General features: G+C 43.1%; 1 protein-coding gene across 3 annotated transcripts in view; it reads right to left on the bottom strand.

Annotated features, from left to right (window-relative positions):
* Nucleotides 1-981: 981 nt before the first annotated feature.
* Nucleotides 982-19,152, bottom strand: part of LOC139407685 (transcriptional enhancer factor TEF-1-like) — a 41,903-nt gene continuing 23,732 nt past the window's right edge. For 2 of the 3 annotated variants that reach the window (XM_071151541.1, XM_071151535.1), the window contains 10 exons: nucleotides 15,361-15,425; nucleotides 14,917-14,991; nucleotides 11,609-11,743; nucleotides 11,454-11,500; nucleotides 10,112-10,173; nucleotides 9,754-9,878; nucleotides 8,831-9,004; nucleotides 7,375-7,515; nucleotides 5,939-6,091; nucleotides 982-5,777 (listed from right to left, as the gene is read on the bottom strand). In XM_071151541.1, coding sequence (XP_071007642.1) covers nucleotides 5,664-5,777; nucleotides 5,939-6,091; nucleotides 7,375-7,515; nucleotides 8,831-9,004; nucleotides 9,754-9,878; nucleotides 10,112-10,173; nucleotides 11,454-11,500; nucleotides 11,609-11,743; nucleotides 14,917-14,991; nucleotides 15,361-15,425 — 1,091 coding nt within the window. In that variant the 3' untranslated portion in view covers nucleotides 982-5,663. The remainder of the gene's footprint in view (nucleotides 5,778-5,938; nucleotides 6,092-7,374; nucleotides 7,516-8,830; nucleotides 9,005-9,753; nucleotides 9,879-10,111; nucleotides 10,174-11,453; nucleotides 11,501-11,608; nucleotides 11,744-14,916; nucleotides 14,992-15,360; nucleotides 15,426-19,152) is intronic. The other variant, XM_071151549.1, reaches the window with a different exon arrangement.

Here is a 19,152-nt window from a genome sequence, read left to right on the forward strand (position 1 = left end):
TATTAAATTAATGCAGGCAAGGGTCAGTGTTGTTTCACTCCGTTATTTCACATCTTCATTACTTCTGATCGATATTCTATAGAAACAAATCAAGCAAAAAATAAATAAAAAATACAACTATTCATGAAGCTGCTCAGAATATAAGTTCTCTGCCCTCAATAACACGTAGCACACTTACCATTCATCCCACTTGTCTACAGTCTTTAGGCCAAACTGACCCTGCTAACCAAACCACTCACCCGAAAGACATGTGCATGTGAACTAAGACCATATTTTCATAAAACAAAACAATTGTTTATCTGTGATTATTGCAGAGGTCTATTGGTGCATGGGGATTGTTGTAGTGGTGTAACATGTTAATGATCTGTCCAGAATCACAGGTTGTCATTGGTCCCGCCTGGTTTATCTTCCTCTGACCCTGACAGTGGATGACAGGCCAAGTTTGTTGATGAAATAATTATAATACTTGTGGGGGAGGGGGGCTTATATTTGTCATTGTACAGCACCCCTGGAGCAATTAGAGCCTTGCTCTAGGGAACTGTGACATATTATATATTTTTTCACCTTGTCGGCTCCGGTACGTCAACCTTTCGGATGCTGGCCCAACACTCTAACCTCGATGCTACCTGATACACCAAATAATACATAACACCCCAGGCTGGAGACTATAATAATGTCAGGCAGGTTATACTCCAACATCAACATGGCCACGAGATGTATTCAAAGAGAATTGCCATATCCGAGCTCAAGGAAAAAATCATTCAAGTTAATATTTACTCTCATGTGGGTGAACCGTTGCACGGTATCACTGCTCGCGAGGCCTGGTTCTTTTGGATATAGCTCCCCCTGTTGTGCATTAAGAGTATTGTATCGTTACAGAAATATCAAAGGCTAGTAGGCTAGTAAAGAAATGCAAATACTTCATTTGAGAGAAATTCATTGACGTTTGTGAGAAATTATGATTCATCATCAAATCAGAAACAGAATTGACCATTTAGTTTTATTGGATATTATATGCATATAAAGTTTCTAGAAAGCTATAAAATATCTAACACTTGAGCAATGAAGAAAAGGTTACAAAGCAAAGACCAGACCCTGCAGCAACAACACACATATTGTCAGTTTCTCTTTTTATATTCTTGTCTGAAGAATTCACAATCTTTAAGAAAATTAAAGATAACATTAAACATGTGTACCAGGACATCTCAGAATACATTCTTCTTTATACAAATCACCTTTTTAAAAAAAAAAAATATTATCTGCAGGCAATGCTCTAAGGATGCCATCCAAACCGAGAAAAATGAAAGCCAATGTTGAAAACAATAGACGAAAGTTACCAGTACCGATAGACAAAGAGCACATGGCCCCAGAGCTTTGCTGCTGATCTCAAAAATCTCCTTGTGCCCGTTTAAAATAATACCTTCAAAATACTCAAGTGTGAAATCTATATTCCAGGTTGACAGAACAGAGACACAGAGCCCAGCAGTGAAACCAACAGGCTTGTCTCTGGTTAAACTGGAGTCATCACAAAAGCATTGTAAAGTATAGCCTACATACAGCACATTCAAACAGAAACTACTGTGATGGTGGACACCCCCAGGATCTAGTAACAATTATTACTAAGTTAGAAAACAGGTCAAAGGTCTTCCAAACATGACATAAACCCTGATCCATTGTCTTTACCCACAGTGTAACATACAACGAAAATATGCATTATGTTTTCTGGACTTGAATAAGTTAGTGTGCATACGATATCATGATAACACAATTGATCTACTGTGACAATGATGCTATAAACCTCCACAGGGAGATTCACTGTGAACTGAACATGCATCTAAGGGAACAATCGTTTCCCAAATAATAATAATAATTGGGTGGTTTCTTATATATGTCCTGTTTGACACGTACAAGTACACGAACACTCGCACTTGACTCCCTTATTGAGGAAGAATGTACTTACTAGGACTGAGAAATGTGGTTGTCCCACCTAGCTATCTTAAAATGAACTCAATAACTGTAAGTCGCTCTGGATGAGAGCGTCTGCTAAATGTCATAACTGTAGAGTGTTATGATCATACGCACGTGTGAATTGGAAATGTGTTGTTGTTGTTTTTTCTTTCATTATCCCAACTCCCCGAGACACCCTCGGAGAGTGGGGTCACGGCCATGGGGCTGCTATTATCAACGGCGACCCTGGAGCAAGTAGGGTTAATTGACAGATTTTTTTTCACCTTGTCAGCTCAGGGATTTTAACTAGCGACCTTCCAGTTACTGGTCCAATGCTCTAACAGCGGGGCTACCTACCGCCCAGCAATAGTCAAATTGTTGTGGTAATGAATACAGTTCTACAGGGACATGCATTGGAAAAGGCATTCTGGTGATCTCTTCCACCATTTTCTTAGGCTTTTTGGTTTAGCTTCTTTTAAACCTTTTCTTCACTGGAAAGTCATGACCAAAGGCACTTTATGCTACAGTGCAAGGGACAATTGCACGTCTGAAATGTCTCCAGTTTTTTTTGGTTTTTGAAAGGCAAGGCAAAATTATTACTGCTATTACACACGGATCTTGTTCATTGTAATAATCTACGTATGATTTACCAGTTATTTTGTACAACACGGTGAAATAGGTGCACATGTAGAACCACTAATAGTTAACCGTGTATTTATAATGGCCGACATGACGCGTCACAAAATGTTATGTATTTTTCGATCCAAGCAAACCATTGGGCCATTGGTGGAAAGTTACTCACTAAGGCACTGTACACATAACACTGGGATGTATGGAGATTACAAGGCTGTCCTCCAGCTCAGGAAAGATCTCACAGCTTGAGTGGTGGAGATACAGTATCTGTAAGGATCCCATTCCCTACCACCACGGTTAATGTGCCCAATAGCGTAGGTCACCGATTGACAAGCAAAATAAGGCTGAATAGCATTCAGAACCAGGGAAACACAGATTAATATATGGGAGTGTTTTTGACTTCTGTGTTCCTCAGTCACTAAAAAGAGCAGGTTCATTCAACAAGTCTACTCCACCCTGCAATAACCATACAGAGGAACTAAGTGCTTTGGGATGGGTGACGACGGTAGTAAGAGTGCCCATTTTGAATGTTCAATATGTGTATTCTATGATTTCTTTGCTTCATTGTCATACAGGCTAAAACCTTAGCAGCTCAGAGAAAAGAGAACATAGGAGGAATCTCTGATCTGTACACATTGTCTTGCTGTGTTCTCACAGTGCTTTTCCTCTTCGAATAAAATCACGTTTTATTGGTCGCATACACATATCTTGCAGATGTTATCGGGGGTGTAGCGAAATGCTTATGTTCCTAGCTCCAACAGTGCAGTAATACCTAACAATACAGGTTTATTTTTAGTTGGGCACAGGAGATATGATGCAGATATGAGAGAGCTGTGCTGCAAAGTGGTACCTGAATCATCATATATTTTATTTATAGTTTCAAAGTGTCCCTGGAATTATAACTATTACTGGTCTTCATTATAGTTTAGTATTTGCGTTGTTATCCAAAATGTACAAAATGTAAAACCTACATATTTTTTCTTTGGAAAATGTTTGTGTGATAGTGATGTTCACCAAGCTACATGTACACTACATGACCAAAAGTATGTGGACACCTGCTCGTTGAACATCTCATTCCAAAATCACGGGCATTCATATGGAGTTGGCCCCCTCTTTGCTCCACGATTCTGGGAAGGCTTTCCACTAGATGTTGGAACATTGCTGCAGGGACTTTCTTCCATTCAGCCACAAGGGCATTAGTGAGGTCGGGCACTGATGTTGGGAGATTAGGCCTGGCTCTCAGTAGGCGTTCCAATTCATCCTAAAGGTGTTCGATGGGGTTGAGGTCAAGGCTCTTTGCAGGCCAGTCAAGTTTTTCCACACCAATCTCAACAAAAAAAATCCGTATGGACCTCGCTTTATGAACGGGGGCATTGTCATGCTGAAACAGAAAAAGGGCATTCCCAAACTGTTGCCACAAAGTTGGAAGCACAGAATCGTCTAGAACTCTAGAATGTCATTGCATGCTGCAGCATTAATATTTCCCTTCACTGGAACTAAGGGGCCTATCCCAAACCAGCAATAACAGCCCAGACCACTATTCCACCTCCACCAACCAAACTTTACAGTTGGCACTATACATTGGGGCAGGTATCGTTCTCCTGGCAACCGCCAAACCCAGATTAATCCGTTGGACTGCCAGAAGGTGAAGCATAATTCATCACTCCAGAGAACGAGTTTCCACTGCTCCATAGTCAAATGGTGGCGAGCTTTACACCACTCCAGCTGACGCTAGACATTGCACATGGTGATCTTAGGCTTGTGTGCGGCTGCTCGGCCATGGAAACCCATTTCATGAAGCTCCCTATGAACAGTTATTGTGCTGACGTTGCTTCCAGAGGCAGTTTGGAACTCGGTAGTGAGTGTTGCAACCGAGGACAGACAATTGTTACGAGCTACGTGCTTCAGCACTAGGCGGTCCAGTTCTGTGAGCTTGTGTGGCCTACCACTAATTTGATGGGGTGTCCACGTACATTTGTATATATAGTGTATGTAGTAACTGTTTGTATAGTTTTTCTATTTATCTAATTAAGAAAGGCTATTATGATCTGTAATTGGTTGACATTGGTGATGACTACAGTATAAAAAGCTGGAAACTGATAGTAGTTTCCAAATGTAATCCACAAAACAACTCCCTATGTTACGCAATGCCCCTTCATATGTACACTTTCTACACTACAGACCTGAACTAGTCTGGAAAAATGGCACATGACACAACTATACCACAGATTGACAGCTGCACTCATACAAATATACATTAAAAAGACAAAAATATAATGATAATATTATCCGTGATAGACTTCACCCACAATGTAACCAAAGGACATTGTGGGTGGGATTTGTGTAGAGGCACAGCCACTTTCCATACGGTTGTCAAGTAAGTCATTCTGAAGGCGTGTTTCACTGGGCGGTTGCCTTGTGTCCTCCCCCACAACCCTGACAATACTCAGGGTCTGTCCTTCAATGTCTTCCTTCCATCCTTCATAAGCTACATGTCCTTCAGGTTAGCGAGATCTATGTGATAGTTTGTCCCAGTTCTGAATGAAGCATGTTCACACTGAGTGTCAGGGCTAGATTCAATCAGATTGACATCCACATAGCGGTTGTTTTGGCAGTGTCAGGAGGTGGAACTGCAGAGAGCTGTCCAATCCACAAGCGGCTCGTTGCGTTATTTTATTGCGGACACCGCCATTGGATGAAACGAAATCACACCCGACTATAATCTGACAAATCCCATACAGCCGCGTTGGAAGTTCATTCAGCAACGTTACAAGTTCAAACACTCGAAATAGACTGATAAGCTATAAATCCCCCCCATCCAAATTAACATGAAAACATGCGATTAGCCTAACATAAACGGTTTGACATTTGAAAGTCATTACTTCTAACATCGATAGAGTCTACACTTCCTTGAACTCCTAACGCGGTAGGGATATTAAGGATGGGAGGGTTGCTGCCACAAAAGAGCAGCCGCTCACCGATATTTCAGCTCATACCGCAGTTACACCTCCAACACCGCCCAAACATCTGCTATGCGGATGTCGGTTAACGTTCGATCTGATTGAAATCTAGGCCTCAGTCTCTTATTCCTTGACTAGCCGGTAGATGTGATGTTGAGCTCCGTGGTCGCTGTTCGACACCTCAAACACACATGCCATGCACAGCAGCGTCTCCTGTGTCTCTCTGTTGGTTACCACCTGAAAACACAAGAGAAATGCAATGTGAGACACCTAAGACACATACACGGAAACACACACATGCGCAGAGAGAAAGGCAGAGAGAAAGACAGACAAGACAGCCAGACACACACTTGTTATAAGTAGACAAACAGATGGATGACTGAGTAGGACATCCTTACCAATAGGATGGTGAAGTTCTCCAGGACACTGTTCATCATGTATTTCTCAGGCAGGTGTTTGAGTTTGTGGATGAAGTTGATCATGTATTCACACATGGGGGAGCGGCTTATCCTGTAGACAAAGCGTCCGTTCTCGAAGCGAGCATATTCCGTCTGAGGAGAGAGAGAGAGAGAGAGAGAGAGAGAGATCACTGAGTGTAGCTCTTCACAAGAAAACAATTAAGTGATAATGCCCGAGAAGCCAGTGTTTGGAGGATATATTGGCACGGGTGTCGTCGAGGGCCGGCAAACCATGCCAATATATCCTCCAAACACTGGCTTCTAGGGCATTATCACTGTTAATCAACGGGTTACCAACAAAAAAGGTTACTTTGCTGAATTTAGTCATTATATTTCATCCTTCTACATGATATAGTCCCGACACAAATCTAGGGTTGCTACCCAAGCCGGCTGGTCGGTTCGGTTGCCAGAGATGCGACCCAGTCATTAAATCTTTTTATTCTGTATCTGTGGATGCGACCCAGTCGTTCGTTCTAAATGTTATTTTGCCATTCTGGCTGGCAACGTTCTTTTCCCTTGCTTGCTGGCTAGCCAACTACAGCTAACTCACAGTCACGTCAAACAGTGCAGTCAGAATATTCACAAAGTAGCAGAATTTGTATTTGTTTAAGCTGTTTTCTTGTGACATTTATTTGGATACATCCATAACAATGAGCTAATGATTTCACCTGAGGTAGAAAATGTGCTCTCTCGTCAGGACACTGCTGTTCAGAGGAGCTAGCCAACAATCACTTAAAACTGAAGCTGGAAAGACTGCAAACTAGCTGCACTTCGTTTCGTTTGACCTGTTTTCTATTGATAGTTCTTTGTATATATCCATAAAAATGACAATGACTCATGATTTCAACTGGCTGAGAAAAGCTACCTGCCTGTCTGTCTCATCCCGACTCCTGACACATTCATTACTATGGGACAGCTGGAGATCGAATTTGAATATTGAAACAATGTTGCAAATGTCAGAGAGACAGACAGCAAGGTTTATACAAATCTCTGCTGTTGAAAAGTAAATGTTAGTCTAAAATAAATGTGGGAAAATGTCTAGATGCTTTTTATAGTGGAGATTAAGTTTATAAATTGCCTGGCTGGGCTGATGAAACAGTGGAATATGCAGTCAGATGGAACAGATTAAATAGCCATTTTAAAGTCATAGACAGGGGCTGGAATGCGGTTTTAACCAATCAGCATTCAGGATTACATCCACCCACTGTATAAATGAGGAAACCATGTCCACCACAATCAAATAGGTGTTAAAACACTCATGTATGCAATTGTGAGAAACACACAAATATGAATATAGGTAATTGTGAGTCATTTGTGTCGTTTTATAGTTGCTTCTCCACCGAGCACACAGTGGTGTGTGCAGGACTAGGACTCACCTCCACCTTCTCAACCACCTGCTTGCCGAAGGAGCACACCTTGGTGGAGCAGGTGATGGTCATGTTCTCAGAGCTCTCATACTGGCTGGTCACACCGTAGAAGGCCCCAGAGTCATCCTGGATGTTACAGTTCAGATCAGCCTGCATCGGGACAACATAACAGCAGAGGTTTAACTACATGGTCAAGCACATGTTGACTAACAACGGCTAAAACAATGAGCTAAATCTTTACAACACATGCTGAAAATGTTTAAATTAAAAAGGGATTTTCTTTAAAATGTCAAGATTAACTTGAGGAAAGCATCTCGATGTAAAGGTTACTAAGGCAGCGAGGCCCTCCAGTGGCTCATGACAATACTTGCAATTATATTATTTGGCATGTCTGTATGCTGAGAATGAGTTGAGTGGCTATCTACCGGTAAACACTGTTGTACAATAATCTTGTGCTTCTGCATCTCAAATGAGGCGGAAAGAGGCTTTAGAAATATCCAAATGGCACAAGGCAGATATGAGAAATGGCCTGAATGGATGTAAAAATAAACTATTTAATAAGAGTCCTCTGAAGGGGACAGTCTGTTTTCAGAGAACACTGAGTTCATCGTGTGAACAAAGGAATAAATAGCTCCTTCATTAAGTCAGCTGGTTATTAAGGCCTGTAATGATCAGAGGAGGGCGATTGTTTAGAGGGTGAGTGTCCATGTTTGAAATTCAGATGCAGTGGCTCTTCACTAATGTCTGAAGAGAGACTCACCGTCTTGTTTGCGTTTCACATTTGAATTTTGAATTGATGTGGACGTGAACTAATATGGTCAAGTCTTAAAACCTATTAGTTGTAGATCATGAAAATATCTTTGTGTTGAACAAAATAAAAGGGATTTGACTGAGTATCTCAAAGCTAATAGAAAACCAGCATGTACGTAACAAACAGAGGAAACAGAGAGCTGAGGATGACATTATGCTCGAGTTGTAACATTGTAAATCAAATAAAGCTTTTTTTGGGGGGCCAATAGACTATATAGGATGTAATAGTAAGTAAAGCCGTGGAGAATGGTACCAGTAAATATTTGCACTTAGAGAGAGAAATGAGAGACAGAGACTCCATTGGTAGGGAGCTACTGCAATCTCCTTAGTTTGCCCCAATCTCTCACACCTGTCAGGGGGTAGGCAGGTGTTCAAACAAAGCCTCAATGCTACCACATCAGACCCTAGGGAAACGCACATACACACACATTCAAACACAAAACCATATCCTCGGCTTCACTCGTGATGCGTATACTTGAATGTACGTATCATTAAAGTTGTTTGTTCAGATGTAAATCGTGTTTTTTGTGACGCCAAATTGTGTGGAAAATAAAGGCCGGGATTCAATTCGAGACACGTTATAGAGCAGCGCATTGGACAGCCGACAATGCGCCTTTTAAAAAGCATCATCGTGTGAATGTGCCATTAAACTCACCCAGAACTTGACCAGGAAAAAGGAGTTGTGAGGACCCTTTCCAAAGAGCTCCTTCAGTCCTCCCTTCTTCTCTGGGAACTTATCGTAGATCTGACGGATGTCGACAGCCTCCAGTAGGGCATCGCTGTACGAGTAGTTAGTCTGTCCGATGTGGGCAAACAGGTGCTTGTTGTACTGATGAGAGAGAGGAAACAACAGGTTTAAATAGATCCCTTCGATGGGCATTCTTTTATGACTTCTCCATTACCTGAAGGGCCAGTTTCCCCAGACACAGATTAAGCCTGGTCTTGAACTAAGAAAGGTTTTCAACAGTTAATCTCCATTGAGAAAGCATTTTAGTCCAGAATTAGAGTTCATCTATGTCTGGGAAACCGGCTCTAAAAGTTCTCAATCTCTCTTGACAAGGTTGTCATATCAAAATTATATATGAATATTTCAAAATTATTTTAGCACGTCATGTATGATCTGACAACCTCTGCAGAAGAGAAGATGTTCTTTTCAGGGTTGTTTTAAAGTCACAGATGTGCACAGGCATAGCAGTATAAATACTGGTCTCAGATAACTCACTACCCCAAGATAAATGTCCGCTGTCATAGAACACAAGCAAAAAAAGCAATAGCTAAGAAATAGTGACAAAATGACAAATCGGCTGTGCCAAGGTAAACATAGATTTTCCAGAGTCACCTAGGTATCACTTTGGTATTTGGAGGGATTCTGCTTTGCTTGTGGCATTATTGTCCTTGTTTTACCTTCTCTGTCTGTGAGTGTGTGTGAAGACATGCCCCAGCTTGAGGCAGTACGGTTGACCTCAGGAATTGCCACTAGTTTGACCTGCTTTGGGACGCTGTCTGAGAAACAACTCCTGGTTTACCCCGGCGTGTTTTACTGTGCGTGGAAAGGAATACAGTAGGGCAGGTACTCACAGAGTCAGGGTCTCTCTGCTGCTCCAGGAAAGCAGAGAACTCCACCAGTCTGAGTTTGGTGGTCCCGATGGAGCGGCCCTGCCAGGCTGGAGCTGTAGGCGCGGGGGCTGTGGGAGGCTCGTACGCTGGGCAGGGTAACGTATAACACCGTCAATTCACCATCCACCGTTTACCGACACTAACATCCCACCCCTCACTATCGTTATGGCCATTAGCTATAGCAATAGTAGCATTGGCTTGGTAACAGTATTAATGTACTGGTAAATAGGTGCAATTGGAGTTTCCTTTTGAGCGTTGGCCTGAGAGGAATTGAAATGAGCTGATAGAAATAGTGTGGGTAGGGCAATAGGTTTCTCACCTGAGATGGTGGTCGTTACAGCTGTCTGGATGGGATAGGCCTGCTGGGCAAATGGCTTAACGCTGAAGACAAAAAGACACAGTATCAGGAGGTTGACCTGGGTAATGCAATAATACAAAGAATGATCTGATCAACATACCAGTTAGACCAGTGGTCACCAACCTTTTTCTGGGTCAAGATCACTTTCTGAGTCAAAATGCCGAGATCTATTGCTCTGATTTTTTATTTACAAGCCTATGCAACATTAACCAATTAAAAACAGCTCTGTAGCATTGAGAGTTGTGTAGTAGGCTATAGGCCCAATACATTATCACCGCATACTGGCTTTGCTTGATTTTACCTGCCAATGCAGTGTTGTTCGGGACATTTAAAAAAAAAGATATTTAAACATTTGAGGTAGGCTATATGATCACACCGGGAATAGATGGTTGTATTACTTGTGAGGCACAGCTGAGTGAGCAACATATAAATAATTTGCTTTATATTTTACTGGGCTGACGGTGCCTGCGTCTGATGGTCAGTCTCAGCGGAGGGAGAGAGCAGCAGACTGAGGGTCCGTCTCAACATCCCTCTGCTCTCTCTTTCCTCCGCTGACACTGACCAAGAAGGGCCACCGTCTTCCAGCTGATGGCAAAACTCGAGTCGCACCGCATTATTTCGGCGTCAGGCACAAAATCATGTTGTAACTCCTATGAACAGAGAAAGTGAGATATTCCTCGATATTAAAAGAGACCCAAGCCGCTAACAATAACAACAACGCAAACCTATAGATACACTTTCCTGCTCATTCATTACTGCTGCAGTGTTTGTTGTCGCGCTGGGTGGAAATAGGAAGAATACTCATTTTATGGCTTATAAAAGTGTTGAATACAAAGTGTTGACAGAGCTGAGTAAGAACTTACACAGGAAGTCATTCATAAAAACAGCAGCTCTTTGCTGTATTTGTTGACAGTCTCTCTCTCTAGTCATGGTTTTAAACTTTTTGAAATCTCACAGTATCCATTTTGCCGTAGCTTTCTTTTATGCCTGCCACGTTACTGCAGACTCGGTCATCAGCAATCTGATTGGCCAGCGGTAGCATAGTGCACTTGATTTCCACTCCAGGCCCACCGTCAAGGCAGAGTTTGTACCTTCAGACACATGAAATGGCAACAGTTTGCCTACCAGGCGTGCAGGGCAGCTGAATTGGCTGCACCTACTACCAACAGACAGAGACTTGTTTTTTTTACAGAAATGTTTGACGATCGACTAGAAAAGCCTCGACTAGAAAACACATTTGTTATTACTTATTACTTCATCATCTTCTATTATGAATAACAAGACAAGCATTAGGACTTCTTACTCTTGTGAGGATCCAGGCTGGCCAGTGGATATCATACCCTGCCAAAACTAGGGAAAAGGAGTAGATGAATGAATGGACAATCAGGATGGCACAACGCACTTAAAGTAATTTGTCAATTGTTACGAGGGATGTGTGTTTAGTGACGGGTGTCTTACCCCTGCCGCACCAGGGAAGGTGGGTCTTGGGAAGCCTGGGAGGCCCAGCTTGTTGTGGATGGCGGTGGCAGAGACGATCTGAGCCGAGGACATGGAGGCCATACTCTGCAGTGCCTTGTCTTTCACACTCTGGTCCTTCAGCAGAAAAAAACACATTGACTCAGCCAGAGAGTGGTGGGCCAAACAACAAGCAACAACAGCCAAACACACACACACAACAGAACTCTTTACAACACCAGCAGGCGAGGACATGGATTATCTGAAAAGACCACAGGAACACCAAGACCGCCTATACACCTGAAAGGAATGTACTATTAAGAGTACAGATTTCTATTGCTCTTCATACTTCTCTCTCAGACTGGTGAATAAAAACAAAGAATACAGATTGTGGTGTTTTTGATCCTGTAATTGAATACCAGACCATTTCATGTATTTATCTTCTAAAGGCAGAGTTTGTCCTCTATGAAAACAAACAAGGACATCAGGGCAAGATTCTAGTGTACACTGTACTTTTGGGGGGGGGGGGGGGGGGGGCACTCTGGTGCTTGAGTTCTCTGTTAAGTGTCACCCTCTGATATGCTGCCATTTAAGAAGCATTTCTGTTCAATTTTAAAAGCATATGTAATATATGCCATTTAGCAGACGTTTTGTTCCCCCAAAGCGACTTACAGTCATGATACATTTTACTTATGGGTGGCCCCAGCGGGAATTGAACCCACAACCTTGGGTGTTGCAAGCACTAAGTTCTACCGACTGAGACACACGGGACAACATATGAATTCGTGCAAGCATGGGTTAATGGAATGCCTCACTGCCATTTGTGTGAAAGAAGACTTGGGAGAAGACGAGCATGCTGGCAAAAACAATACACTGAGATGGAGTGGATACAGTGAGATGGGGTGGATACAGCGAGATGGGGTGGATACAGTGGGATGGGATAGATACAGTGAGATGGAGTGGATACAGCGAGATGGGGTGGATACAGCGAGATGGGATAGATACAGTGAGATGGAGTGGATACAGTGAGATGGAGTGGATACACTGAGATTGAGTGGATACAGTGAGATTGAGTGGATACAGTGAGAAGGAGTGGATACAGCGAGATGGGGTGGATACAGTGAGATGGGGTGGATACAGTGAGATGGGATAGATACAGTGAGATGGAGTGGATACAGTGAGATGGAGTGGATACACTGAGATGGAGTGGATACAGTGAGATGGAGTGGATACAGCGAGATGGAGTGGACACAGTGAGATGGTGGATACACAGAGATGGTGGATACACAGTTGCTGCTGGTGATAGATACAAACACAGGACATACAGTACCAGTCAAACGTTTGGACACACCTCCTCAAGGTATTTTCTCAAGGCAATTCAACCATGAAGGCCTGATTCACTCAGTATCCTCTGAACAGTTGATGTTGAGATGTGTTTGTTACTTGAACTCTGTCAAGCATTTATTTGGGCTGCAATCTGAGGCTGGTAACTCTAATGAACTTATCCTCTGCAGCAGAGGTAACTCTGGGTCTTCCTTTCCTGTGGCGGCCCTCATGAGAGCCAGTTTCATCATAGCGCTTGATGGTTTTTGCGACTGCACTTGAATAAAAGTTCTTAACATTTTCCGGATTTTAACATGTATTTTGATTTGATTTAACTAGGCTAGTCAGTTCAGAACAAATTATTATTTATAATGACGGCCTACACCAGCCAAATCCGGACGATGCTGAGTCAATTGTGCTCCGCCTTATGGGACTCCCAATCATGTCCGGTTGTGATACAGCCTGGAATCGAACCAGGGTGTCTGTAGTGATGCTTCAAGCACTGAGATTAAGTGCCTTAGACCGCTGCGCCACTTGGGAGCCCTTGGATTGACTGACCTTCATGTCTTAAAGTAATGATGGACTGTTGTTTCTCTTTGCTTATTTGAGCCGTTCTTGCCATAACATGCACTTGGTATTTTACTAAATTGCCCTATCTTCTGTATACCAACCCTACCTTGTCACAACCCAACTGATTGGCTCAAACGCATTAAGAAGGAAAGAAATTCCACAAATTAACAAGGCACACCTGTTAATTGAAAGGCATTCCAGGTCACTACATCATGAAGCTGGTTGAGAGAATGCCAAGAGTGTGCAAAGCTGTCATCAAGGCAAAGGGTGGCTACTTTGAAGAATCTCAAATATAAAATATATTTTGATTTGTTGAACACTTCTTTAGTTACTACATGATTCCATATGTGATATTCCACAGTTTTGAGGTCTTCACTATTATTATACAATGTAGAACATAGTAAAATGAAAGAAAAACAGTTGAATGAGTAGGTGTGTCCAAACGTTTGACTGGTACTGTACATTACACAGTATTTGGGCCTTTAGCAGCAGGACACTATGCATCTAAGAGCAGGGACACCTAGCTTTACAGACGGGCCTGAAGCACAGCCAACAGTACAGTATTTTGAGGGTGGTACTTACCATACATGTGACCTGAATGCAAAGAGATGAGAGTGGTTTTACTCTTACAGCCCACTCGTCACACTTTCCTATCCAGACAAAACTAACTACTGTCCGTATTACAACATAGAATGATTACGTTCAGATTGTTAGAGATGACATGGGAGGTATAGACAGTGGTATGTATAAAACATGACTTTGTATGCAAGCCATCCCTCAAGTTGAGCACACACACAAACACACACACACACAAACAAAGAACAGCTTTAGTGTTAAACGATGATAAGGTCATAGCTTCTGGGCTGACTGCTATCTCCAACACTAAGGTGCTCATATACAATAAATAGCGAACACGTCTTGCCAGCATGCTTCTCTTATTGGCTTGCTGTCCAAACATCATGCAGGGAGATATTGTAGGTGCAATCTACCTTTATTTTTTTTTAAATCTACTTTTTTTTAAATCTACTTTCCAAAAAAAAATACATTAGCATTTAAACATTACAGTACTTTCTTGCAAGTTGATGTAAGATATTTTTCTTGAGTAAAATATAATATGAAATATTATGAAACTGAACATGCAATTCAATCCTTGATCAGTGAAAGAGAGAGTCGAACTATCCCCTTGCAAAGCAATTTGAGTTCCGCTGAGCGGGTGTACACTTTTGTTAGTCACAGGAAGCAATAAGAAACAAGAGCAACAAACAGGGGGAAGCATGGGACTAGCCCATCGAATGCTAAACAGGAATATTGGATGTGTGGAATCTAGGATACTGGAGTCACAGCATCAGGCATCCCACCCATTACCACAGCAACAGAAACAGGAAGCTAGACAAACAGCGCTTGGAGGTCCAAAAGGCAGTAGCTCTTACCTTTAGCTTGGTGTGAAACTCCCGAGATTTCCGTCTGGCAAGAACCTGAATGTGACTGGAGACCTGTTGGTAGGGAGACAAGGGAACAGACAGTTACCATGGAGATGAAAAAGAAATAGGGCCTAAAGCCCGCCACTGCGGGCACACACTCCTCCCTTGACAACTGCATCCAGTGCTTTGTATCCTTCACTGTTTGACAGTGAAAAGTGCTATGCATCATGCAAAAACGGCCTTCAATAGGAGACCTGTTTTGATCCTCCTACGCATGGCCACACAGGTCAAAGATCCTTCGCCTGGCCAGTAGTATCAGGTGACCTGCCCTCCAGCAACCTCTAAGGGCTCCAGAAAATGGCAATATGTCTCCCTTAGGGATTGGATTGAGTGGTTTAGATTCCATTACAAGTGCACAGTATATCTGATGACTCTTCTTACCTGCTTTCTTGTCCTTGTCTTTCCCGTTCTTAGTTTGATGTATCTCGCTATCAACTCATTGCGACCTGAGGGAAGAAACAAATCACTCAGGTTTGTGTAGGTAGTGGCCTCCTGGCTTACGTGTCCACTCCAGACAGGTGTGTGTTTGGAGGGGGCCTGGTGGGTGATACTACCCTTGTTCACTTGGAGGGGACCATTTTGTAAAGGCAACACGGACTGGCGGATAACATGTGACCTCGGCCGAAAAAAACAGCATCTGGGGGGATTTAGTGGTGTGACCCTGCACCCAGCAGGCCCGCACTGTAATCTCCCGCCGCCCATGCTGGGGCCTCCCTACTCTCAATCACTCACACACTGTGTACACATAACATGACAATACGGGCATTCATGCAGACGCCCAATTCCCAGATCAAAGGCCCCCAAACGGCCAGCTGTAAGCATGCTTACTGCTGAATAATTCATTATTTTCACCAGCTTGCAAACACACTCAGCGGGACTTGGCAAGAGCAAGGGAGAAGGGAGAGGGAGGGTGAGGAAGAGAGGGAGGGTGGGTGAGGAAGAGAGGGAAAGGGCAGAGAGAAAGGGAGAGACAGACAGAGGGATGGAGAGAGAGCGAGCCAGAGAGAAAGGGAGAGGGATGAGAGAGGGAGTGAGAGAGAGAGAAAGGGAGAGAATGAAAGAGGGAGGGACAGAGCGAGAGAGGGTGAGAGAAAGCGAGAGAGAGAAGTTTAAAGACCCTCAACCTAACAGACCAAACCAAGAAATCCCTCCCCCATGATACTCATAAATTAGCCCACTATGAGTTGAGTAAGCTAATATCTATTTCCAGAGCTAAACAAAAGAGTGCACTGCCAGAAGAGAGACAAGAGAGAGAAGTTTCTGCACTGATGGACATTATTATTGTCAAATGTCTCATTAAGTTTCAAAGAGGTAACACTGCGCCATTTCCCTCAGCTTTCTTCAAAACCAGCTCCATCACATATTCCTGCTTTGTTTGTTGTCTCTGTAAAACCAGCCATTTAAGGGGGGCTGAACTTCCTGATTTGGCCTCATTTTCAGCTTGGTCTTTAAGAAATGCAGCGGCCATGACTGAAGCCAAACGAGAGTCTGGTGTGTGTGTTAGCACGTGGCAAGTGTTTGTACATTCACTCTGCCAAAACAGTACACAGTTACAATTGCTCACCCTTCTAGATAACTTGAAACAGTCTAACCAGGTCTTATGTCTTGAAATTGCAGAGGCTAGCTAGTGCTAGCCAACTTCTTTCGCCAATTAGCTTCAGCCAGCTGGTGTGCAACCGTGGCAAAGTTGGTTTGACATTGGATAGATTATCTCTGGGGCTAGTTAGGGACCATCAATAAATTATACAATGTAAATGGGACAATATTTTCATGTTGCACATCTTTTAGTTGACTCATAAATACATTCAATATTTGTAAATACATTTCTATAATTTATAGTTGGTTTGAGGTTTTTAAGTCAGTTACATTTGGAGCTATTGACATTTTAAAAATATTGTTTACATTGTGTAATTTACTGATGTTCCCTATCTAACCCCATAGGGGTATGGAATGTCAAACCAAATTGACCATGGGCATTACGATCTGGTCATTTGCAGCTGCGCTCTGAATTGATGATTACTTGGGTGCTGCCAGCTTTGGGCAGGATTTAAATAAACCAAACCCAATGAAAACTGTTACAGTAGTAACAGTACCCTTCATTCCATGACATAGACATTTTTCCTATCATCTCGCAAATCTCTGGTTTGGACGAGGCTGACTTTAAGACCAGAATAATCCTATTTACACTTTGCAGTCAAGTTTGACACTAGGATAAATGTTTCTGACTAACATCGATGCCACATAGGCTGTTTTCAAAATTCGAAGTTGCTTTTTAGGAGCAGTCACTCTTTAATATCATTATTGCATGTGCCAAGAAACACACATTCAAATGAGTTCTCTCTGAAATAACATCTTATTCAAATGCATTGCAAATCCTTCAAGCAAACTGGACAATATCTCCTTTCATTGGCTATCCCTTAAATAATAAAAATGATGGAGAACATAATGCAGCCTACAGCAGAGGTTAGAGCAGGGTCAGAGTTGGGGTTAACAGATTGGAGTTGCGAGTTCAGTAGGTCGACGAGATAAGAGTTTGTGTGTGGGTTGGAGATGTCTGACTATGTAGAGTTGGAGCTTAGAGCTCTCATTGCTATGGTTTGCCTGATCAGCAGACTGCTACAGTGCTACTTGACAGCTGATAGTGTGTGTGGGCAGTTTTGTGTTCCCATTTCAGCTCCCACTTACCAGGCTGACGGATGGAGCAGGACACTGACCCACAGTGACCCGGCCTCAGCCCTACTGATCCAGGCCAGGGGTTAGAGGTCAGGGGTCAGAGACAAAGGGGAAGTGACACAACACCACACAGTACACACAACATAACCAGAGAGAGGGGTAGTTTAGCACCCTCCACTGACACCAACGGACAACCAACACTGAAATTCCAGGATAACGCAGGTTAGTGTTTTCGTAATACACGTAGAAATGATTTGTATTGGTAACAACAAACAACAACTTTAAAATTGTATTTTTTGTTTTGTGTGTGTGTGTGTGTGTGTGTGTGTGTGTGTGTGTGTGTGTGTGTGTGTGTGTGTGCGTGTGCGTGTGTGTGTGTGTGTGAAACAGCACGTCTCTTAGCTGAGATCTTTTTAAAGCTCTCATTTCCTTTCCCGGCCCTCGTTTTAAGGATGGACTGACCATACCCCCCACAAGGCACTGCACTGCAGCATCCAGGGTGATGTCAGAAGACCCTAGAGAACACTCTGGCATTCTGACAACCCGAGGATCACTCATACACTCACTCACTGCTCTCTTCATGTGGCTTTGCCATTAAACGCTCCTCCAATAAATGTCTATTGCCAGGCAATATGAGCTGTTTCCAACATCATAACAAGGGATTTAAAGGCTTTTCTCAGAGATGGTTTCCAAGTGACATTGTGAATCACGGGCCAAAAGGAAAGACAACTGTGACTTGCCCTGTTCTTGACATTACCAAAGTTGTGAAACACTGAAATGGAATAAAAACCAAACACTTTATAGGCAATGAAATGATCTTGAACCAGTTAAAGAAGCTGCCCTCCGTATTGTACGGTTCTATTCATTTTCCTGCATGTTGCGTTCAAGGTAGTGAGGCTAGCAACTTTAAAACGTATCAAAAGTATCAACTCCCAACATTACAAATCCCACAGAATACGCACACGTACAACAAAATGCCTCATCTCTTGGTCCAGTGCTCAAACTTGTCGCAGGCACCCTCCTTTCATAGCCCTCTGACTAGCTTATATTTACACTGTGACGGGCGCCCTAATCCTTTCCGCTCTTTTACTCCCCCTTCCCAGAATGCACTGGGCCCCAGGCAAGCCCCTGACTCTCGGCGGAGCGGAGTGAGTGCAGGAGAGACCCAAATCCTCTGGACAATAGCCTGGCTGTCCCGCCGGCCATGATGGATGACTCAAGGGTCTCAGGCCTACATTAGCATCACAAAGGCCTAAGCCAACAATATGGAGCCTTTCAGTGGGAGGTCCCCTGGCTGGCTGGGGAGACGGGAGAGAAGCCCTATAACTACTACAGACTGGAACATTACCATGGCCAGAGCTGCTGTATATTTACTCCTTCCCCAGGGCTCTGTCTGGTCCAGCCTCCATATTGTCACACACAAACACAGAGGGCTACCTTGGGGTATGTTATCGGAATAATATCCCCGTCCAAGTGATTAGACCCCCCCCCCCCCCCCCA

This window comes from Oncorhynchus clarkii, chromosome 1 (assembly GCF_045791955.1).
Source record: "Oncorhynchus clarkii lewisi isolate Uvic-CL-2024 chromosome 1, UVic_Ocla_1.0, whole genome shotgun sequence".
Taxonomy (NCBI): Eukaryota; Metazoa; Chordata; class Actinopteri; order Salmoniformes; family Salmonidae; genus Oncorhynchus; species Oncorhynchus clarkii.